Below are 24375 nucleotides of genomic sequence, written 5' to 3' on the forward strand. Positions count from 1 at the left end.
GTTTCAGCTGTGTCTTGTTAGTTTGATCCTGTTGGTGTATACACTCACCTAAAGGATTATTAGGAACACCTGTTCAATTTCTCATTAATGCAATTATCTAATCAACCAATCACATGGCAGTTGCTTCAATGCATTTAGGGGTGTGGTCCTGGTCAAGACAATCTCCTGAACTCCAAACTGAATGTCAGAATGGGAAAGAAAGGTGATTTAAGCAATTTTGAGCGTGGCATGGTTGTTGGTGCCAGACGGGCCGGTCTGAGTATTTCACAATCTGCTCAGTTACTGGGATTTTCACGCACAACCATTTCTAGGGTTTACAAAGAATGGTGTGAAAAGGGAAAAACATCCAGTATGCGGCAGTCCTGTGGGCGAAAATGCCTTGTTGATGCTAGAGGTCAGAGGAGAATGGGCCGACTGATTCAAGCTGATAGAAGAGCAACTTTGACTGAAATAACCACTCGTTACAACCGAGGTATGCAGCAAAGCATTGGTGAAGCCACAACATGCACAACCTTGAGGCGGATGGGCTACAACAGCAGAAGACCCCACCGGGTACCACTCATCTCCACTACAAATAGGAAAAAGAGGCTACAATTTGCACGAGCTCACCAAAATTGGACGGTTGAAGACTGGAAAAATGTTGCCTGGTCTGATGAGTCTCGATTTCTGTTGAGACATTCAGATGGTAGAGTCAGAATTTGGCGTAAACAGAATGAGAACATGGATCCATCATGCCTTGTTACCACTGTGCAGGCTGGTGGTGGTGGTGTAATGGTGTGGGGGATGTTTTCTTGGCACACTTTAGGCCCCTTAGTGCCAATTGGGCATCGTTTAAATGCCACGGCCTATCTGAGCATTGTTTCTGACCATATCCATCCCTTTATGACCACCATGTACCCATCCTCTGATGGCTACTTCCAGCAGGATAATGCACCATGTCACAAAGCTCGAATCATTTCAAATTGGTTTCTTGAACATGACAATGAGTTCACTGTACTAAAATGGCACCCACAGTCACCAGATCTCAACCCAATAGAGCATCTTTGGGATGTGGTGGAACGGGAGCTTCGTGCCCTGGATGTGCATCCCATAAATCTCCATCAACTGCAAGATGCTATCCTATCAATATGGGCCAACATTTCTAAAGAATGGTTTCAGCACCTTGTTGAATCAATGCCACGTAGAATTAAGGCAGTTCTGAAGGCGAAAGGGGGTCAAACACAGTATTAGTATGGTGTTCCTAATAATCCTTTAGGTGAGTGTATGTGTTGGTTGTTTTGTGTCATTTGGGGCTTCAGTCTTGCTTTTGCTGTTAAGTGTTCATGCCTCAGATTATCTTGTTTTTCCCTGTTTTGGATTTGTTTGGATTATGTTTGGATCAATAAAAGCTGCACTTGGATCATTTTGTTTCTCGAGTCATCCCGTGATAGTCAGGTCCTAAGGAAAGTTGTGTTGTTTGTATTTATGTACAAATTATAAAAGATAAAGTTAAAATTGCTAATAAAGAACTAGTTAATGCTAACAACATGCTAATAAACAACTAGTTAATGGTGAGAATTGGTTCTTAAAATAAAGTGTTACCATTAAAAAGGTACTCAATTAACATTATATACACAACTCAACTCAGACATATGCAATTATGAATTTGATAAAATTATTACATTTTAAATGTTTGTTTTTATTATTTGAATTATTTAAAAATGTTTACAATATTATAAATAACTAAAAAATACAAAAATATATAGAATCTCGTAATAGGTGATCATCAGGTTCCCTGTTATTTATGTGCAAATTACATATTAAGAAATCAAATGTTTAAAATGTCTAATTAAAGATAAATATATTAAGCCTGGTTATAGGTGATCATCAAAAAATAGAAAATTGTAAATGTTATAAATCAAAATTGTATATATTGGAACTTAGTTGTATAAAATAAATGTATTTAAAAAAATAATAAATTAAAATGATATAAAAATCCAAGTAATCGCTCATGATCACATCCTTATGAAAGTTCTCTGTTGTTTGTATTCCTGCACAGGTGTTCTGGAAAAATCCGTTTGTTTAAACTCCACGCCTGCTGATCACATAGGCTAATATTGTTCAAACCGGAGCCCACAGCCACCTTTTCCTTAAACATATCCTATAGCATTGATTGGACCTACAGTTCTTAGAACAAGTAAAGCTTTGTGAGAGGGTATACTAACGTGGCTCTGTGTCTTCAGTGACCGTGTGGAGAGGAGTTGAAATTCCTGTAGCAGGTTGAGGTGGTTCTGCTAGCCCCTGGTGCTAGTTAGCCGTGTCAGGAGAGCAGCTAGTTTAAGTGCTCTTCATGCAATGCTGCCCCTGTCTCTCTAGAGACAGTGGGGGTTTGATGTTAAAAGTGTGGCTGGAAGACAATACTGAGTGCATGTGATCTTTTGGGCTCTTTGGTGTATCGAAGGCTGAGTGAAGGTGAGTCAGGCAGGACTCGTCACTAATGATCTTCCACAAGAACTGCTGTAACATTTTGTTTGGCTACTGCAAACTTCCTTGAGCCCACGAAACATTATTTTCTCTGATCAAATACGTATTCATTTCATAGTCAATTTTAGCCTTATCTCGAGAGCCTGTCCACTTGTATGATCAGTGAGCTATGTCAACATTAGCCCTTGCACAGGGCCCTATCAGAAATCTCAACTCAGCCTTAATATAGATCTGATTACAAGACACTTGCTCTCACAGACCACTGGTCAAAGCAGTACAATCAACTCATTATCAAAGCAGACATCAATGATGCTTGAAACTAATGATACAGACACAGGACTTTTAGAAACCTTTCTCTTTAGGAACATAAGGAGAGATTCTTAAGGTTGGGCTGCCGGTCCTGTTCAGTTACTTCAGTCACAAAGTGATAAACATATTGAGCTTTCTTTCATAAGCCATGAGCTTAATATTTACTGCGTTTAATGCAATTTTGATACAGTATGGGTTTTTTTTTCTTGGCAAAGTTGACCCATGTATCACCATAAAATATATGGAGAAAAAATACATTTGTAGAACTGTACAAAAAAACATAATTTTAAAGGTAACTCTTGAAGGACAAGTCAGTTGTCAGTAGATGAATATCTTAAAATACAGTAGTGAACAACTGCTAAATAAAGATCAATATTTGTAGAAATACATCACTCTTTTTTCTAATACATGTTAGTTTTAAGACCCTGAGCTCAGGACTTGTAATGTCAAATTAAACTGTAAACATATATTAATTATTTGGACTTGAGAACACAATGCAATTCATTAACCTAAATTGAGAGAGAGAGAGAGAGACTATAATAATTATAGTAGTAATTAATCAGCTGTTTTATGAAAATGACCAAATTGTTTAGTGGCAAAACTAGATTAGTAGGGCAGTTTGACATTGTTTTTCGTAAATTTACTTTGAATATAAAGAATTTTTCTTACTGTAAACTATATTCACTAACTTTAATGTGGAATGATAATGATAAAAAAAATCTAAATAATATGAAATATATATTAAAAATGTCTTTATTTGAGAGAACATATGCTCAAGGAAAATCTTCCAGACAGAGTCGAGATCAAATGCAGTATTACCGAGAGAGCATTTTTCTAACAAGAAAATGGATCTTTACTACCATCTAGAGGAAATATTTTTGCATCACCAGTAAGATTGTTGATTTTAGGTCTGAACAACTCTTCGTATTGTTCCTTTTTCACATAGAAATAAAAAAAAATATGCAGTTTTTTATTAAGATTATAAACCTTTTTCAAAATTAAATGAGTCAATTTTGGAAAAATAAAATGCCAACATATGAAACATCTGGGGCAACTTTCTCTAATCTAACATGAAAATCCTTTCGATTCAAATCTGTCTAAATTGAATCATATCTAAATTCGTGTGGGTAATGTTCACTTGTTCAATAGTTACAGACTAACATCTCGATTTCCTGTTAGTTATGTGTTAAGTCAAAGTAATCAGTTGAGAAAGAAATTTGATGTGCTTCATTATTAGGATGCATTGTCTCTTAAAGTGACCGCGCCTAAAGCTCTCGGTGTCCTTAATGTTAATCCAAAGAAAGAATCACTGCTCTTGATTGAATTACTTTGTAGTTTTAACAATTTTTGATATTTTTTTTTTACTAGTGCATGCAGGACAATATAAGTGAGTATAGCAAAATAAAGTAAACTGTGACATATTATAACCAAAAATTCCTAATACAGTGGACTACCAGTCAAATTGATTTAAAAAAAATTGGGAGCAAAAATTATTCAGACACTTTGACTGTGATTTTTCTTTAATTGCTAATGCGACAATTTTACACCACAGACTGAACAAAATTAAGCATTGCCTGGTAATTGTTCAACAAAGTATTGATAGTTGTGTAAATATTGTCATACTAACAGTTGTTTGAATTTTTGGTTGATTGTAATCCGTTACATACCTTTCTATCAGTTATCTGACATTAAATGCTGAAGGTGTCTGAATAAATTTTGGTTTGACTCTATAATTCATTTTTACGGTGAAGACTATGCAGTGCTATTTTACTTTTGATTATTTGGTTTCTGTACATGGACACCTACAAACTTGAAAAAAAACTTAAACAGTGTGTAAATAGCACAAATAAATAGAACGAACATACAAATTAAACAATTTCAAATCGCAAACCCCAGCTACGGCCCTGGTTCCAGTACTGATGCTGCTATGATCGTTTGCAGCATGTTGGTGTCTTTTAATTATTTGCCCTGATATTGCGCCCGCTGCTGTAATTAAATAATAATCGTTAGATCCTGATTTATCCGCACGGTGGCGGTGTTGCACAAAACCTGCACAAACAGCAATGTCGTGACAAATGTAGGGAAATTAAATCCTCTGCAGAATAGGTTGTTTTAAGTTTTTTAAACACTCTTTCAAAAATAATAATAATAATTTTGTTTATTTATTTACTTTTGTTAAAACCTGCTAGTTCAGGACATAATCATTATAGTATACACAACTTTTTCTAATTATCAGTTTAGTTGTGTTGCATCAGACTGCAGGAAATGGCCGGTTAAAAAAAGAAACAAAATTAAATCAACATTAAGTGTGCGATCTGTCTATTGATTTATTTATTTTTTTTCCAGATTTTCTGGCCTCTAGAATATATTAGATTAGATTAGATTAGATTAGATTAGATTCAACTTTATTGTCATTGCACATGTAAGGTACAGGGCAACGAAATGCAGTTAGCATCTAACCAGAAGTGCAATAAGCAGAGGTACAGGATATACAGTGCCTACAATATGTTACATATGTACAGAATATACAGATAAGGCAGTAGTACTATGGACATAATTTACAAGTTTTTAAATACTATCAGTATGATATACAGATGGGTGATATGAACATACTATACAGATGGGTTGTGCAGTAAATGTATGTACACTATGAGCAAAAACTGTGAAAATAATTACAAATGGATATGAATAAGCTATAAATTAAGATATATAAACACTAGTGCAATGAACATTGAAAGTGCATAGAAAATAAAAATTTACAGTACATAGTACTCAGTGTGTAGATTGGTTGTTTTTTTTGTTTTGTTTTTTTAATCGATTTAATGATGGGGAGGGGTGAAGAGTTTGTAGTGGTGTGTGAGGGGGGTATCATTGGGCAGAGTTTAGTAGGGAAACAGCTGTAGGAAAAAAAGCTGTTCCTGAGTCTGCTTGTCCTTGTTCGGAGGCTCCTGAAGCGCCTCCCAGAGGGCAGTAAGTTAAACAGTCTATGGTCAGGGTGAGAGGAGTCCTTAAGAATGCCGCGAGCTCGACGTAAACAGCGTTTTCTCTGGACGTCCTCAATGGCAGGGAGTGGTGTCCCTGTGATGCGTTGGGCGGTTTTCACCACTATCTGTAGTGCCTTGCGGTCAGCAGCTGAGCAGTTCCCATACAAGACTGTGATGCAATTGGTCAGGATGCTTTCAATTGCACACCGGTAGAAGTTCCGCTGGATGATTGGAGACAGGTGGTTCTTCTTCAGTGTCCTAAGGAAGAAGAGGCGTTGGTGAGCCTTCTTGACTAGGCTGGATGTGTTGGTGGTCCAGGTCAGGTCCTCCGAGATGTGGGTTCCCAGGAACTTGAAGCTGGAGACACGTTCAACAACCATCCCGTTAATGTGGATGGGGTCACGCGTTCCACTTTTCTTCTTCCTGAAGTCCACAATAAGTTCCTTTGTCTTGCTGGTGTTGAGGAGCAGGCTATTGTCAGCACACCATGCAGCCAGGTGCTGTACCTCTTCCCTGTAGGCAGTCTCATCGTTGTCTCTGATGAGGCCAATCACTGTGGTGTCGTCAGCAAACTTGATGATGGAGTTGGATCCATGGATCCATATATATTGCATATGTGATGTATAAAAATAATCATGATATGCAGACTTTTTACATATCACAAATATTTAAGTAGCATTTAAGCTACTTTTTTAACTAAATTGTTTAACATTTATTGTGTTTATTTAATTACGTTGTGCATTTCATAATTTTTTTACGTTTTAGGACCGTGTTATGCTACAAAGTCAGTATGGGCACATTCAAAACTGAATCTGCATTGTAATTTGATCAGAAGTTGAATTGATTTCATGCACAATTCATTTAGCATTTTCCTCATTTACCAACCTAACAGCAGTTGTGGTGATGTTTCTCTCTCTCTCTCTCTTTTTTTTTTTTTGGTTGTTGTACCCTACCATCCCAGATGAAAAACAAGTGCACTTCCATAATGTACTTAAAGTGCTCTGTTTTCGCGCACTAATTTTGTACTTAATACACTAAAAATGATCCTTTAGTACTTCTTAAGATAAACTTAAGATCATCTAAGTGTACTCAACTGTGCTATTTTGAGACACCATGAATATGAACTAAAATGCACTTTTAGCATACCATCTTTGTATTTAAAAAATGTATTTAGCTACCACTTGTAGTACACTTGAGTGTACTAGTGTATGAAAGATGGGTTCAAGTGTACTACAAGTGGTAGCTAAATACATTTTTTAAATACAAAGATAGTATGCTAAAAGTGTATTTTAGTTCATAATCATGGTGTCTCAAAATAGCACAGTTGAGTACACTTGATCTTAAGTTTATCTTAAGAAGTACTAAAGGATAATTTCAGTATATTAAGTACAAAATTAGTGCGCAAAAATAGAGCACTTTAAGTGCATTATGGAAGTGTACTTGTTTTTCTCCTGGGATGGCAACCTGACAGAATAGATGGGTACAACACCACCTGTCATTTATTTATCATCAAATTGTATGATTTATTTAGTATTTTTTTTTTTTTTTTTTACTTTTGAAAGTCATTGACATTTAGTCCTCTTAAATGTAGTGTGAATCATGCTCAGAGAAGCATAATGCTTTAAAAGATAGTCATTATTGATCTGACAATGCGGGCTGCCTTTTATGCCTGCTTCCATATGGTCAGTTCACTTGGTCCTACATGTGTCTCTAATGCAAGTGCACACTATTGATCTTGGGATGGATGTATGGCGTAAATGACGACCCTGGAAGACGCTTATCAACTATATAGTGGAAACACTGTTGAGCTAATGGCTTGTGAGTCTTTGGTCTCATATCAGATAAAGTGCCTTGTTGTCCACAAAGTGACTGCAGTTTTTGTTCGGAAATGTGAAGACACTATGGATTTGTCCCTTTTTTTTTGTATTATTAGCTGTTGTGAAAAGTATGTGAGCCCTTTGGATTGACTTGGAGGGATTTCTTCATAACTTGGTTATAACATTTGATCTGATCTTGAACCAAGTTAACAAGCAGCGAACAGAGTGTACTTAAATGATTCACAAATGGCAATCAATGTTAATCTATAATACATTTTCATGTCTTAATTGGACATACCATGTAAACATTTACAGTGCTGGGTGGAAAAAGTATGTGAATCCCTAGCTTATTGACTAAGGAGTCGTCTAACCTGGAGGCCAATCGATGAGACTATTGAAGGGGTTGGTCAGAACTCCCCTCCAGAATAAAAACACATTAATCATAACATCTTGTTAACTTGCATAAAACCAATTTCTGCACATTTAATCTTTGCAAAAGAGCACCTGAAATGTTCCAAAACATAATTGGAACTGTGAAATGTTCTGATGAAATTAAAGTAAGCCCATTAAAACGCAACAAAAATTTGCGTTTTAATTTTTTTTAAATTTCCGTTTTAAAAAAAGGTTTTTTTTTTAAATTCCTCTTGACCTTTGTGCAATTACAAAAAATGTTTGGTGGAGATCGTTGCCAAATGAATGTCTTTCAGTTAGTTATTTTTCCATCCTGTACTATGAAACATTCTAAACATTATGATTTAGAGATGGCTTTACACACACAAACGTTAAACAATTCCTTCTTCCCCCTGAGCACTTTCTCAATTTCAGCTGATGTCTTTGAAAATGATCACAGTTTTTCTAGGATAGGATTTATCTCTCTGGCCTGAGTAGTTTTATAGCAAGAACGGATCATTAATATTGGAATTTTGATAAAAGATTAAGGTTTTGATTAAACGCTTGCCTCCCTCACAAGCAAATTATGATCACGGCTTACGCTTACTCGTTCATCTCAATGTAACCTCAATTTCACGGATTATTGATAATCGAATGCAAACTGTTTTCGACGAGGAATAAAGTGGGCCTCAGTTCACCGATTTCATGTCTCAAGATTTCAAGCACACAATGAAACAATATGCAGATTGGCTCATGTAACCGAATATTTTTATGTCTTATTAATAAATTCAGCTTCCTTCAGTTTGTGTTCATCAGTGTAAATCCTATTCATTTCTATTCCTCACATTTCACAATAGTTAAAAATTATTATGATGGACTGACATGAATGGAAGTTTAGGAATCATGTAAAATTATGTTATTAAACAATCTACAGCTTTTTTCCTTTGCTATCCAGTCCAACTTATCATCTTAATCAAAATACATGAATAAATAAATAAAAAGATAATAATAATTTGAGTAGCTTACAGTTGTTTTTGTGCCACACAGAATGCAACAAATATTTAGCATCACAGCACAGGTGTGAAGATGTCAGAACAGCCTAGTAAAAGAAACAGATTATTCATTTTGAACCAGGCTATTAATTTGTATTGTTCGATCGCAGTAGAATAGGATCTCTTATGAGAATGCAGACAAACATCTTTTACCTGGTTTGGGGCCAAAATGGCCATTTCATTTTCCATAAACAGAGTCCACAAGAGAGTGATGTGGAAAGAATTGATTTTTTTTCGTGTTCCACTCAGTGTGAGAGGCTTGGTAAATATCATGTTTTTATATTCTGCCATTGATCTCATTAGCGGATGTGCGTCACTTTGCCTTCAATCAAAGCAATTGCTTTTTACAGTAAAGCGCATCCAGTAGTGACAACAAACAGAACCGCCTCATACAGCTCTCCATAATGAAAATTATTCAACTGATGAAGAAAAATTCATGTAAATCCTTATTAATAATAATGAAAAGATATGAGCATCATGTTATTATACATGGTAAAAAAAAATCCAAGATTACTGGAGTACATTTTACAAGAAAAAAAACTACTTTTCTACTTCAAAATTGTTTCTTTGTAATTGTACCAATTACTTATTGCACCAGTGTACAATATGTTGATGTTATTTGAGGAGGTTGCGTTATATTTTTAATTCCTCTGAGAGATACTATTAAACAGTAATTAACAGACTAGTTGATGGTGTAGGATCCTTTGTTGCTTCGTTCTAGAAATGTAGTCCTTCAATTTTAGACTGCTTAGCATTTTAGCCAGCATGTTTAAACAGTATTTGTCATAGGTGAAGTGCTAAAGCACTAGCTGCTTTATTTAGCTCCATGTGTTGATGTATTTCATTTAGATCAGTCCATTTCTTTTAAGTTGGATGTACAGCGCCGGAGGCTTGTAATCCATTTACTTAATGACATCTTACTGTGGCAAAATCATTGCACTTCCGTACTCAATTATACCGCTTGATTAGCAAATACCTGCAAAGCTATTTTATTATTGTTGTTTTCTTAAACGTACCAAAAATAACTGTCCATCTGTTTTTATTGCTGATAAAGGACTGTTACTTAAAGCATTAAAAAGAATACATCAGATTCAATACCAGGAGCTAAGTTTAGTTAGGCTATTATTTGTCCAGTGATGGGAGTAATGTAATGTAAAAGTTTGCAGATAAAGATTAATTGACTGGCTGGCTCTCAGAAAGACCCTGCCTCTCAGAGGCACGAGAACTTAAAATATCTCCTTATTAGCACAGAGGAATGAGCCGGGCAGCAGAGCCACTGCAATATGAAATGACTCACTACTACTATGAGGGCATAGAGGTTAATTAACAAAGCATCTAACTGGATGGGATCCATTTGAACTGTGTGAGGACACAAGAAAGTACTTGCCGTCAGGATTGTTGAGAAGGTTGTGATGGGAAACTTGGATGAGTGGTTTTAGTGATTAGAACGAGCCCCGTTTATGAGATTATACGAATGAAAATGAATCATTCACATTGTGCTCTTTTATTCTCATTTAGAAGCGTATCAAATGTTTTTGGTTAAATGATGAAATATATTAAAGGTTTCATTTGCTCAAAGATGCTTGTACGTATGTTGTACGTAAGATTCCTTATGTAAACAAGTCACTGTTGCTTACGAGATCAGAAAGATGTGTTTCATAAGACCTCAGTGACTTCAGTCAGTGAATAAAAAGATCTATTCACCCTGATACGGCATAACGGGTCACTGTATGCTCTCTTTAAATCACACCAAAAAAGGTGATTTTACTATTTTGGGAAACTGATTTGACTGTAAACAAGTTCCCATGGGTGGCCGCTGTTGGGAGACCAGCATGACAATTAGACACTGAAAAACACAATCGGCTCCCAAAAGGGTTTATGCAGAATGACTGCTGTCACTGTAATATGCACAGAGGAATATAAGAACAAATAAAGCATGTCTTTGGGACTACAAAACACAAGGCAATGATGCAAAGACTCCAGTTTTTCTTAGAACGGGCAGTGATACAACTATTCAGATGTAGAAATAAGATTTATATTTTTTTGACAGGGTTTTTTTTTCTGTTGGTTTTCAGTCGGATATTATGTCATTCATAATCATTCATTTGGTTTACAAACTTCTTAATTTGACACCTATTTCAGTGCTTCATGGGACATTACGACCTGTTAAATGGGCATTCAGAACAACTGTAGAATAATGTTGAACCTTGTTCTCATCATTTATTTCTGATTATTGTGTCAGAAATGCAAAACTGAACATGACACGAGGGGGCATGTGTATGACTATGCATTGCAGAACCAGAACAATTACTAAAACAACCAGTCAGTCAATAAATCAAGTACCCCAAACCTTATGTATCTAAAATACATTTTAATCTTGCTCAAATTCACAATTGTTACAATTTGTAATTCAGTGGTAGAACCTTCCTCCTTTAATTCAAACATACTGTACAACAGCGGCATGTAAAGTGTGTTACATCAAGGCACAAGACACATCCATATTCAGGGAAGCCTTTTTATGAGGCACTGCTTTAATATGATTCCCAAAATACCGTAATGTGCTGAGACACATTAAAGAAACATGGGCCAAATCAGACTGTACATACTGAATTTGCTCTCTGCTGAGAGGAAAGAATGAAGCTATGCTCTTCCTCGGATCGGGAATGAGTAGAAAAATGAGGGTTGCTGATCATTGTTTTCTCTTTTCATTTTCTTTTTTTTAACTTATGTTGCTTCATGGAAGAGCCAAAAAAATGAGCAGTTATAATGTCTGGCTGGATGGAAACGATCAGTGCTATCAACTGGAGTCCATTCAGATGAAAGTGTGGAGTTTCCATTCCCAGGGGTCATAATGTGGACATGATGATTTCTTTCTCTTTTTTTGACAGCAATCAAAGAAAAACTGTGGACGTGTAGACTGGTGACCTGTCGAAATATGTTATTATAGGATGTTATCAGAATTGCATATGACATCAGCAACATATCAAGAGTCCAGTTATGAAAATGCTTCTTTTTTGCATTCATCAAAATTGATACCATAAATATAATATCAGCACAACATTATGAGAGAAGTTAAACTGAGAAATTCTTATGTCTTAGAATAGAAGAAAGTGCAAAATTGCAAAAAATATATATATTTTACATATAAAAAAGTCCACTTCTGATAATGCTTTTCTGCTTTTTTTCTAAATTAATATTATTATTTTTTATAAATAATAATAATTTCATATTATTATTTATTAATAATAATGATATATTAATTATTATTATTCTTTTAATAGATTAAAGTGCAAAATCATGAATATTTCTTATTAATTTCTTATTACTTCTTATTTATTTTACTATACCATATTATAATTTTTCTGCTTATAATTATAATTTCAGCACAATGTTATGAGGAATAAAATTAAATTTGAGCTATTTTAAATAGTAGACAGTGCAATATCAAATATGTAGTAATAAATCATAGTTTTATCTTTTGCTTTTTTAGCCAAATGGACACCTTACTGTGTCAATTGTCACATAATTATAGAATTTTGTCACAAGACCATAAATATAATCATATACTGTGATATCACTCTAACATAAAGCACAATAATTCCGACCATTGCCATGATGGAATTATCTTGATTGCGGTTCACATAAAATGAAATGACACGAGAGTCTTCAGAACACTATTCACATACCATTTCACGAAGACCCATTCAGTTGACTACTCCTGACTGAGCCTCCTTCGTCTGCCGAATGCCTGAGAGCCCACATTGGTGGGGACAAATTTGCTGCTTCCAATTCCCCCTGAGCGGCTCAGGAAGTCTGCCAGGCGATGGGTCACACATGTGGCCGTGTTACAAGCTCTCTTCTGTGTTGTAACACTGGAGGAGGAAAATATTGGGAATTGAAATGTTCATTTGGAAGAAATGAATATACATATTAAAATTAAGAATATGAAATGTGCAATATTCATGTATTACATATATTTGAGAAAAAAAAGAAAAATGGCAGCAGTAATATATCTTACCTAAAATGGGTACTTAAGCCTGATTACTTATAATTTATCAAATTAAAAACGGCTGTTCATTTCTGAGCTTTAAACAAACAACAAGCAGAGAAGATCTCCTTCTAAAAATATCTTTATTAGATCAAGAATAAAGTCAAATCACACAAGACAGGAATTTTGCTGTGGGTTTAAAAAAAGCTCATCGTTACGCCCTATCTACCAATGTGAGCTCCCCGATTTCATGAATCAGTTATATAACCCAAATAGATCCAGTGACTATATGAAATTAGTGGAACAGAGTCTGTCTGAGATTTGCTACTCTGCCAAAGAAAGTAGAAAAAAAATGTTCTTTCAAGTCAATCAGGCAAGCAAACTTCCACATGCACTCGCATATCAGGGCCAAGCGCGGGTTTACAGCCGCTGCCGATTAGACACGATTGAGCGCCTCTCCGTATCCAGCCAACACCTCACTCTCTTCCAGGCTGCGCTTCTTGCCTGGCGTACCCGCTCCTACATTGGTGCGTGGGTATGTCTGCAGTTTGTGCAGCTCCTGGGACAGTTTCCCCAGCACGCAAGTGCTGAGGCTGGAACAGCGCTTGGACACGGGTCTACCCAAGCTGTGAGGAAACAGACCACATGCAGAGAAACTCATAGACACGTAGACATGCAAGAGCATTCACATACAGGATAGACATGATGACAGGATGCATGTTGACATGCTCCCTCGCAAGGCTCTCATTATGGTCTCAAATCATGCTTCAGTAATTCATTTTCTGCTGCACTGTTCATGTCTTTACTTGAGCATATCATGCAGGCATTTCCTCTCATGTTTTCAGATCATGCTTCCGCCCATGCCATTTGATATACTCATTTTCATGCATTAAGAGCAAACAGGCATTTACAAACAGTCAATCTCTCATAAATCTAATGAGTAAATAAAGTTTCATGCACAGAATAAACTGGCAGAGGACTCTGCAGCTTTAATCGAAAAATGAACCCCCATATCTGTACAGAAATGTATCACATACCTGTCATATACAACAAGTACAAGTACACCTGACATTAAGGAGGCATTGCTCTCATGTTGGAAGAATTTCAGCATTACTTTCTTCAATATGAAAAAAACAAATCAGTGCACACTCGCTAAATTATTCAACAGATTGTGTTTTGCAGTGATTCGAGAAGTAGTTATGATGGGATTTGTACCTGTTTTCCTCAGCTGCCTGTTGCTCCATGTCCTCCGCGGTCATCTGCATGAATTCTTTGACGATTGCATGCAGCAACCTTCTCGCTTCGTAGTCAGTAAGTGTAGTTCGATCTGGTGATGATTCCAGTGCAGGCCTGCAATGCAACAATTAACATGTCTGAGGGGACTATGCAAACGGTTTGTGTGAGGTATTCTTTTTTGCATGATAAAAGCACTTTTTGCTTGCTACATCAAATCCTAAACATAATCAAAACAATCTGCTAAGAGTATGGCACTTAAAGGCTGTCCAGTTGCCAAGTTAAGATTTATCACCCGATCAATACTGTCGTAAGCAGAGTGGGTTTGGCTGGGATTCATCTGATGTAATCAGAAGACTGATAGTCCATGATGCCGCAACCTCTAATGAAAACATATGCTCTCTTGCCTCCGTCTGAATGACTTTACCAAAGCACCAATTTCACTTACAGATATTTGTAGCTAATTTAAGGAATTATCACGGGAAAAAACACTGCCCTTTGAGAATTTATCAACATGACAATATGATTCTTATGAAACCTCACCTGGCAGGAGCTGCATTAGAGCTGTACATCTGGCAAATAATCAGAGCGTAGGCAACAAGGAAAGCGGAGATCTTCAACATAACCATGGTCCCCTGTGGTAAAACATTTCATCATTAGATAGTTTAAGAAAAGACTGGAAAAATTAAAACATTTGGTCAAGCCATTACTTTTGAAAAAGTCGAAAATTTATTTTTCCTATCTATTCATCTATCGGTTTTTATTCCCCTCAAACTCTCTCCTGCTTTTCAAAATCATTGGCACACCATTTGACGGAGCTTAAAAACTAAAATAATATTTGGAAAGTCTTCTCCCGTTTGCTGCTGAAAAACTAGAGCTTTTGTGGTTGGTGCAGACGTCTCCTACTGTCACTACGCTATGCTATAACTGCAGCATTAAAGATATTAGTCTCGTGATTTTCCTTCCAGCAGGACCCTGTGCATTAGTGTAATGAGCTGCTGTCTCTGCACCCACAGCCAGGTCTAAGGAGCCGTCCAATTCTCCTTGAAAAAATCCACCGATCATGCCTTTCTGTGTCGAAGAGTAATGTATATTCCATTAAGCGCTCCCTAATATTTTATTTAGTTTATTTACACGTCTATAGTACAGTATATTGAGAATTATAAAAAGAATTGCACATCTAGTACGTCAAGCCATAAATAGTTGTTACTTACCTTGAGATGCTCGGCTTCGTGCAATAGATATAGAAAAGAATTGTCCCAAAATAGAGGGGATATTTCAACTTGATGAAATTTTGAGTCTGTTGCATTAAGCTACCTGCCTATATACCCACCATGTGGGTCTCACTATTGACAGTGTGGGTGTTTAATGATTCGCCGACAGCCAACCAGAGCTCACTGCTCCCTCATCCAACCAATCAGATTGTCCTCGGGCTTCTGGAAAAAAATGATAAAGAGTGTGTCACACCAATGACGTCATTCTTCAATCACAAACTGCTCCATTCACAAAAATTTACCAGTGATCAGCAAAATTCAATATCGTTTGGAAAAAAAAAAATGCAAGTAAACTATTTAAAGAAAGTCTATGATCTGTTTTTCTGTTGTGATAATTCTTAGTGACAAGCTGGTACAAAACTATTGATTGTGATCTGTTTGTCTATCTATCTATATCTATCTATAATTTTGTCTCTGCATACTGTATGTGATACACACACAGTTTGTGTGATATACTTATTTTTCTGCTTAGTACTTTAATTGAAATTATTTTACAATTATGATAATTTTAGAAATCATTGAGTATAGCACATACACAAAATTGTTGTGACTACACACTTAAAGGACAGAGAGAAAAAGGCACAAGGCTTATGTGTGACATTTTGGTAAATCCATTTTTAAATTACGTGCAAGACAAATGCTGATGGTGGAAAACAAACTCAAATACCCTTTTACTGTGTATCCTGTAATAATGTGTATGATCAATTGCAACATTGCTCTTGTCCTTATTTGGATTTCCATGATGATATGACCCTTTGTCAGAATCAAAGAGGTTACGACCATAACAAGCCTTCTATCTCAGTCCCAATTACAGAACTCTTTGTCTTGAGGCATCATCTGACTCCTCTTCTTTATTGGCTAAGGCCTAATAAACCATTTCCACTAAGAGACAGTGTTTGCGTCACATAGGAACCCCATTAGTCTGGATGAGCCTTTTAGTGCAATCGAACCCAAAGCCTCGCCAATGATGGAATAAGTAAATCTGGGCGACGTGACAGGACCAGGGACCCCCGCTACGGACACAAACTACACTTGCACGCGTGATGAACTCCTTCTGCCTAATGAAGGGTCATTTCCGCTAGAGGAACACTTTGCTGAGGCTTTGCTGATGTCCATAGATCAGTGAGTAAGCAAACAAAGTAAGCCGGCAAGTTTTCCTTTCCTGCGTGAAAACTTTGAAGTCGATACTGTAACCTTTCAAATTTGGTCATGCTTTAACATCACTCACTCCACCCGGCCTTCTGTAAGTTATTTCAGAAGACAGATAATCATTTCGTTTCGAGGCAGATGATGTCCTTTTGGACTTACGTTTGTTGAAGGGCGGCATTCGCCCATGACATGCTTTGTGAGTTCATCTAAGGAACGGCATCGCTAATCGCAGCTGTTATCCTGGTGCAGAAGACATCCGACAAAGCTTTTCTGGACTGCCCGGCTGTTTAAACACCTGCAGACGGAACTGAACAGGGATTAAGTGTGATTTGTAATGACTCTGAGAGGAAAACTAAACACAATCCATAACCCTCTCTGAGACAAAGAGCAGCACTAAATGGTCAGCGAGGAGCCAGCACAGTTCATCCTTAGACATTAAGGAAATGAGATTTAATCACTGAGTGTTGCTCATCAATCAACCTTCTTGAGTGAGTTAGAGTTCATCATAATCTCGTCTGTGTACTTTACTGATCACACACCATCCTTTTATTTAGACTACATTAACAACCAATGGCATCGTCTGACTGGGATTGGCACGCCACCAAGTCACCAGGGACTAACAAATAGAATGACTGAGACACCTCTGATGGGTATGAGCTGGGCCCATTCAAAACTGCTTACCGCATGTGCAACACTTCAGCAAAATGCACTATGCAGGAAAAAGCTATTTCTGAATCACAGCATCCTCCATTACTAATTACATTTTCAGGCTTCATCTTTTGCTAAAATCACAGCAAAGGACTTCTTTTCGTAATGTGCCGGTGCTCCTCTGAGGTCTCACTTTCCTTTATTGATTAATCTATGTTGACTGAGTTTTCCCGGTGCTATAGCAAATCCATAATAAGATGTGTTTCTTATGGGAGGATATATTGAATGTTCTAGATGTCCTCATTATATATCACAAACACAGTCTTTGAACAGAATCCTCTGAGACTTGCCGGATTTATATCCATACCGATGGAATAGCTCAGAAGAAAACTTCATAGATAATAAGACCCAAGATACCATGGAATGGAGCATCATCAGTGTGGAAAATCACATTTCTACTGGAAAAAAAAAAAAAACTCTAAAACTTCATTCACACATCCTTTAAAAGTATAAAAACATCAGAGGTTGGTTTGAATTCGGTTATGCAAAGACATTTGCTTTGTTTTTCCTCTTCAAATCTATTATGTTCTCAAGACAGCATTTCCCACATTACACAGTTTATAAATATCAGCTCATGCAATTTTTATAGGGTGCAATTAAGATAAAAGGTTTATGCTGCTCTGAAGGCACTATTCACTTTTTTTTCTGAGGTGCTGTTAATGAATAACATACATAAGACTGTTTATTTATTTTATTTGTTCTTTTATTTAGTGATTTTGTGCGCTGTGGAAGTGCAAATGCTTTGTGCTGTCTTGAATTCAACTGTTGGTTCTGAATTGTTGGTTGGATTAACATGAATACAATTTCCTAATTAAATATGAGTAATACATTACAATATTTATGACAAACTACTGAGTTTTAAATATGAATGATTCTGCAGTGCCTAGCACTTGATAATATCATAATACCCTGTTTGTTTATAAATGCTTCCATGCATTATACATGGTGCAGAAGCATAATGCTTTTGTTTAAATAATTAAATACACCCACATCACCGTACAGATACCTAATATAAATGATCACAGTGTAGGCAATATAATATGTGCTTATAAATTAAACTGGGTGCTATTTTAGATACCTGTGAGTGATGACTTGATAAATGTGCTAAGAACTTGCAGGTCACTGCTTGGTTCAAATAGCAGAAAAAATGCTGACATGACTGGAGAGGGGAGTTTCAGATCATAAGGTCAACGTTTGTAGCATAAATCTTACTTGTATTTATTAGGCCTACTACAGCAAATACTAGGTCATTTGGCAACATGTAGGAAAAGTTCTACTGTGTTGTAATTCGTGGGGAGTTGCAACCACGTCAAGTTTAATACAGAAAAGACTTGTTTATGTGTCGATGTTGAATCGGTTCAGCAAATGATTCACTCATTACATATACACTCTCTACAATCTCGCTTGTCCCCACCTAGTGGAGCAACGATGTAAGTGCAGAGATGGGCACTGAATTAATTAATGAACGAGTCATTTTCGTGAACAAATATCAAAGATTCGATTAATCAACCATTAATTCAAAGAAAAGGTTAAGTCATTTTTTGATTTGTATGGGTGGGCGTGGCCACATGTTGTAAGTTACAAAGAAGAGCCTGCTTGGAAACGTAGCTGTGACCGCCTGCCCTAATGAAAAGAAATCGGCCTGAATTCTCGCGATCATAGTTCTGGCCACCGTTTAATCAAACACAGTGCAATTCCAAAGCGCTCTTTCTGCCAGCCAATCTTAGCCTTTAAGAGGCGGGGGATATAGAGCAACATGTGCTAGATGATCTCCCAATACACTGACTGACAGAGAACGGAGCGCAAGAAACTTTTCAGAAAGCACAGATTATCCTAAAGTGTTTGCATCTAAAATGGTATCGATTAAACGGCTGACATCTCTGTTCTCTGTTTCTTGGGAGCAACCGCTCATATGTCTGGGCAGTTTGTTCGTTACACTCTTCATTTTGCTGGTAGCTCGCCAGCTCGTAAAGCAGCGGAGACCCCGAGGGTTTCCCCCTGGACCTACACCTTTACCCATGATAGGGAATATTCTGTCCCTAGCCACAGAGCCTCACGTCTACATGAAGAGGCAGAGTGATATCCACGGACAGGTACGGATGACACTTCACTCTCAGTCCTCACTTTCTCTTATTTACTTGCACATAATCACATAACATACAGTAGACTTGTCTGCTTTTAACTTTACGTTTTTGCTTATATTTTTTGTTGTCACTTGTTTGGTTTTGCCGTTTAAAAAACGAGTTTAAGCCAACACATAATAATTATGTATAATAGTGTATCTTACACCCTGTCGTGTAATGAATGAAGGGTAAGAAAGTTGTACACAATGAAGTTTTTCATTTCTGAAGAGCTGCAAATATACACTACTATATATATATATATATATATATATATATATATATATATATATATATATATAGGCTACACTACCAGTCAAAAGTTTTTGAACAGCAAGATTTTTAATGTTTGCTCACAGGAAAAAAATTACATTTTAAAATATATTCAAATAAAAAGCAGTTATTTTAAATAGTAAAAATATTCACAATATAACTGCCTTTGCTGTATTTTGGATCAAATAAATGCAGTCTTGGTGAGCAGAAAATAATTCTTTAAAAAACAAACAACAAAATCTTCCTGTTCAAAAACGTTTTACTGGTAGTGTATACTATCAGTTGATAACTTCTTACCATAAGAACATTGATAGGCTATTAATAATAATAATAATAATATAGGTTAGGCTACTTATTGTGTTCTTGTATTTTCGACGTATAACACGCATTGTAATAAATGAATAATTTAAATGTTAGTAGGGTACATAGTAGTTATATGCACTTTATTTAATTATTATTTTTTATTAAGTGGGAGTCCATCCACTAAAACTAAAGTTCGCCACTCATTTTACTGCTGAAGTCTCTCATCGAGCTCACAGCTGATTGGTCCGTGTTAGTGAATCACAGCGTTCTCTTGACGCGTCGCGTCGCGTCGTGAGAAGTGTAGCTGGGGGGCTTGAAAAGAACAAAAGAGTCTTGCATTTGCTGTTGCGTTTTTGGCAGAGCGCCGCAGCACTCAGTTTTGCAGAATGGCCAAGACATGCTGAGTCAGCATGCCTAATTCATTTCCTCACTGTATCCATGAGAGTGAATGTAGCCTTCTAATTATACTCCTTCATTAGTAGAAATATGTTTGGCAGGGGAGTGGATTAATGAATATTGCCATTTTATTATCCAGATTTTCAGTCTAGACCTGGGAGGAATCTCGACTGTTATTCTAAATGGTTATGATGCCATTAAAGAGTGCCTATATCACCAAAGTGAGGTTTTTGCAGACCGTCCATCCCTCCCTTTATTTCAGAAGATGACAAAAATGGGAGGTAAGTGTTTCCTTATAGAACAACTTATTTTAGAATGATTTCCCAGAATAGATCGCTGTAGAATGAGCTAGATTAAAGGAACAATTCACCCAAAGAATGAAAGGTTTTTTTTCTTTTTACATGTCCTTCTAAACCTACATGAAGTTATTGTTCCAAAAAAAAACACCATAAAACTACAGTAAAGTTTATTCCAGTGAATAACTTGAATTTTGATCTGTGCAACACAAAGCATGGACTAGTTTTATGGGGTTTTTTTTTTTTTTTAGCTTAACAGTCATGGTCAGTATAAAATGTTGTCTGGGTAGGAAAAATAAATCTCATTTAGTTTTATGCAGAATATGTAATAGGACAACATGAAGGTAAGTGAATGAAATATTTTTTCATTTTTGTGAACTATTCCTTGAACTATCTGGGTGATTCAGAGAAAAGGCCCTGGCATGGTAATGTATGTCAGAGTTGGGGCAATAGCTAGAGAAGAGCGAACAGTCACACATGAGGTTATCACTTTATCAGTATCGCAGTTCTTGTAATCTGTCTTTAAACCATGGGACTAGTACTGTTTGACTAATAATCTCTGGTTAAGCAATAATCTCTTTGTTTCCATATTTAAACCGACCTCTCTCAGCATTGTTTGTTCTCTGTCTAGGCCTTCTGAACTGCAAATACGGTCGAGGCTGGATTGAACACAACAAACTGGCTGTGAACTGCTTCCGCTACTTTGGCAGCGGTCAGCGGATGTTTGAGAGGATTTCTGAGGAGTGCCTGTTTTTTCTTGATGCCATTGACCAGCATCAGGGGAAGCCCTTTAACCCTAAGCATCTCGTGACCAATGCTGTCTCCAACATCACCAACCTCATTATCTTTGGGCAACGTTTCACCTACGACGACAGCGATTTTCAGCACATGATTGAGATCTTCAGCGAAAATGTGGAGCTGGCAGCCAGTGGCTGGGCTTTCCTGTACAACGCCTTCCCCTGGATGGAGTACGTGCCCTTCGGGAAGCACCAAAAGCTCTTCTGCAATGCCAACGAGGTCTACAAATTCCTTCTGCAAATCATCAAGCGCTTCTCGCAGGATAGGGTACCCCAGTCGCCACAACATTACATTGATGCCTACTTGGACGAAATGGAGCAGAGCACCACCGATAAAGCCACATCTTTTTCTCAAGATAATCTCATTTTCTCTGTTGGAGAGCTCATCATTGCAGGCACAGAGACTACCACAAATTGTCTGCGCTGGGCTATGCTCTACATGGCTCTGTATCCCAGGATACAAGGTTGGTGCCCATGGCGCAATGGGTATTTTTTCCTCGTTTACATCATTTTAATGTCGTTGCACTAATCATGTTATGTTTTTTCCATGCAGAAAAGGTCCAAATGGAGATCGATTGCGTCCTGAATGGCAGACCACCTGCTCTTGAAGACAAGCAGAGGATGCCGTATGTGGAGGCAGTGCTGCATGAAGTCCTGCGCTTTTGCAATGTCGTCCCACTGGGCATCTTCCGTGCTACATCTCAAGATGCGGTGGTGCGTGGCTACAATATCCCCAGGGGCACCATGGTCATCACTAACTTGTACTCGGTGCATTTTGATGAGAAGTACTGGAGCGACCCATCCATCTTCTGCCCAGAGCGGTTCCTTGACTGTAATGGCAAATTTGTCCGGCATGAAGCGTTTCTTCCTTTTTCAATAGGTAAGCGGCAGATATTTGGGAATCGTTCAATCTAAAAGCATTTCGTTGTTCTGATGTATCTGATTTCTGTGTGTTTGTCTTTAGGTAAGCGGCACTGTCTGGGAGAGCAGTTGGCTAGGCTGGAGATGTTCTTGTTCTTCGCCACGTTGCTCCAGAGGTTCCATCTTCAGTTCCCCGAAGGCTTTATTCCAAGCCTCTCTCCGAAACTAGGCATGACCCTTCAGCCTCGGCCGTACTCCATATGTGCCATCAGGAGACAGCAGTAAACCTTGCCCTGTGAACTCTGGAACACATGCACTCACCTCAGGGGATCCTACAAAGAAATGCAAACGGCAGAGCAGTTCCCCGTCTTAAATTCCACCAGGTTTTCAGCAGGGAATACTGACCTCTGATATTGACTTGTTAAATTCTCAGAACCTGTCCTCCATAGTTTCACAGAACCCAGCCTGAGAGTGATAAGAGAACTGTTACAGAACACATGCTCTGGAGAGCAAAGAATGTGTGTTACCAAATGAGAATGTGCATGAGGGTATCAAGATAAATGTAGCATGTATCTTTCATAACTTGAACCAATAAGTGTACTGTGTAGCAAACCGAACATTGTGCTTGTCAATATGAGACGAGCTATTGTGTCAATGATTGACAGGGTTTACCTCTATAACGGTTTGGAGGTCTGTCTTTTCCAGCATTCCTTGAATTCCCCCATTTCTGGAGTCAGTCAAGTGAGAAGAGAACAGCTGCCTTTCCCAGAAAGTTTTGGAAATGCTTCTTGACTCCCATTGGTTTAATGCCATATATCAATTCTGCAGTAAAGGCCCTGTCCCTAGTTTATTTCAGTGAAAAGAGACTGTCGAGAAACTTGAGCTGCAATATTTCTGAGGAAAAAAAAAGGTGCTTTCATGAAAAGCTGGACTCCAGTATACATTTTATAGCTCAATATTATTTTTATTCACTTTTAACAAGTTTTTTTTTTGCATGTTATGATAAAAAAAATGAAAAACCTGACAAAAAAAAAAATTATAAAATAAAGACAAAAGCCTTTGCTTTGCGTGTTGGGTTTTACTGCTGATCCTAAGCTTTCTGTCTGCGACCTCTTTCAACTGTGCTGGAATTTTCCAAAGCCAATTATACACCATATAAAGCTGGAAAAGGAGCATATAGATAGAAACCTCAAGATTTCTTGAGTGACTCGAGCAGTTGTATGAATTGGTTTTTTTGGAAGCGTTTTTTTTTTTTGGCTGTGACAAGTGTTTGTTGATTGTGAACCTATGGAATATCTTGTTTTCCTTCTGCAGTGCCTTTAAAACCCCTATGTTGTCACTGTAAAAACATTTACTGGCCGAAAAAATCTTTCCTGCTCAGGACCGGAAAACTCAAAAGCGAAGTGAAGGGTAGGGGCATTGTTGCTTTGGGTAAGCTGTCACAGAGATGCTGTCATCTGAAGAGATAAGGCTGGCCTTTCATACGACCTACACTTGGGGACTCATCATCTGCCGACTGTCATCTTACAGGCAGTTCCTCCCAGGAGAACACTTGGGCTGAGCACGAAGGAAATAAGCAGCAACATCGAGTTGATGATGCTCAGTAAACACACTTAGATAATGTCAAAAACATGTTGCATCATAGAGATAATTCTGAAGGGTGAAGACATTCTGCTTGTGTTTGGACATCTCTTAATAGGTGAAAGGTCATGTTCACTGTAGTGTGATTAAAATGTTACATGTGTACCATATTTACTTTGAGTTGGCAGCTCAAGCTGAAAAAGTATAGTTTTGTTGGGAAAAATACAAACTACATACAGTCAAAAGTGTGGGGTCAGTACATTTTTAAAGAATTAAATACTCGCTGAAGATTAAATCGATCAAAAGTGACAGTAAAGATGTTTATATTGTTCCTAATGTTCTATTCATCAAAGGATCCTGAAAAAATGCTTTGTCGTTTCC

The 24375-nt window shown here is 37.3% G+C and overlaps 2 protein-coding genes across 2 annotated transcripts; one reads left to right on the forward strand and one right to left on the reverse strand.

The window, feature by feature from the left end:
* Positions 1–13439: 13439 nt before the first annotated feature.
* Positions 13440–15659, reverse strand: LOC306876595 (calcitonin-1-like; the record flags this gene model as incomplete). The annotated part of the gene is made up of 4 exons (XM_079427892.1): positions 15570–15659; positions 14780–14871; positions 14219–14353; positions 13440–13629 (listed from the first exon to the last, which is right to left on the reverse strand). Exons 1-4 carry the CDS (start codon positions 15570–15572, stop codon positions 13440–13442), a joined length of 420 nt encoding a protein of 139 aa, XP_079284018.1. The 5' UTR covers positions 15573–15659.
* A 3434-nt stretch (positions 15660–19093) lies between these two features.
* LOC306872892 (vitamin D 25-hydroxylase-like) lies at positions 19094–23475 on the forward strand. Its single transcript, XM_079421804.1, has 5 exons — positions 19094–19460; positions 20599–20740; positions 21387–22016; positions 22106–22432; positions 22517–23475. The coding sequence occupies exons 1-5, from the start codon at positions 19221–19223 to the stop codon at positions 22696–22698; spliced, it is 1521 nt and encodes a 506-aa protein (XP_079277930.1). The 5' UTR covers positions 19094–19220; the 3' UTR covers positions 22699–23475.
* The last annotated feature ends 900 nt before the right edge of the window (positions 23476–24375 follow it).

The sequence above is a fragment of the Barbus barbus genome (genome assembly GCF_936440315.1).
Source record: "Barbus barbus genome assembly, chromosome: 1".
In the NCBI taxonomy this organism is placed as follows: Eukaryota; Metazoa; Chordata; class Actinopteri; order Cypriniformes; family Cyprinidae; genus Barbus; species Barbus barbus.

Excerpts from the sequence above, each read along its gene's own strand:
- LOC306872892 (XM_079421804.1), top strand. The coding sequence starts at position 19,221 with ATGGTATCGATTAAACGGCTGACATCTCTGTTCTCTGTTTCTTGGGAG. Across the intron at positions 19,461-20,598 it reads AGAGTGATATCCACGGACAG|ATTTTCAGTCTAGACCTGGG; the intron begins GTACGGATGACA and ends TTTATTATCCAG. Across the intron at positions 22,433-22,516 it reads GTTTCTTCCTTTTTCAATAG|GTAAGCGGCACTGTCTGGGA; the intron begins GTAAGCGGCAGA and ends GTTTGTCTTTAG.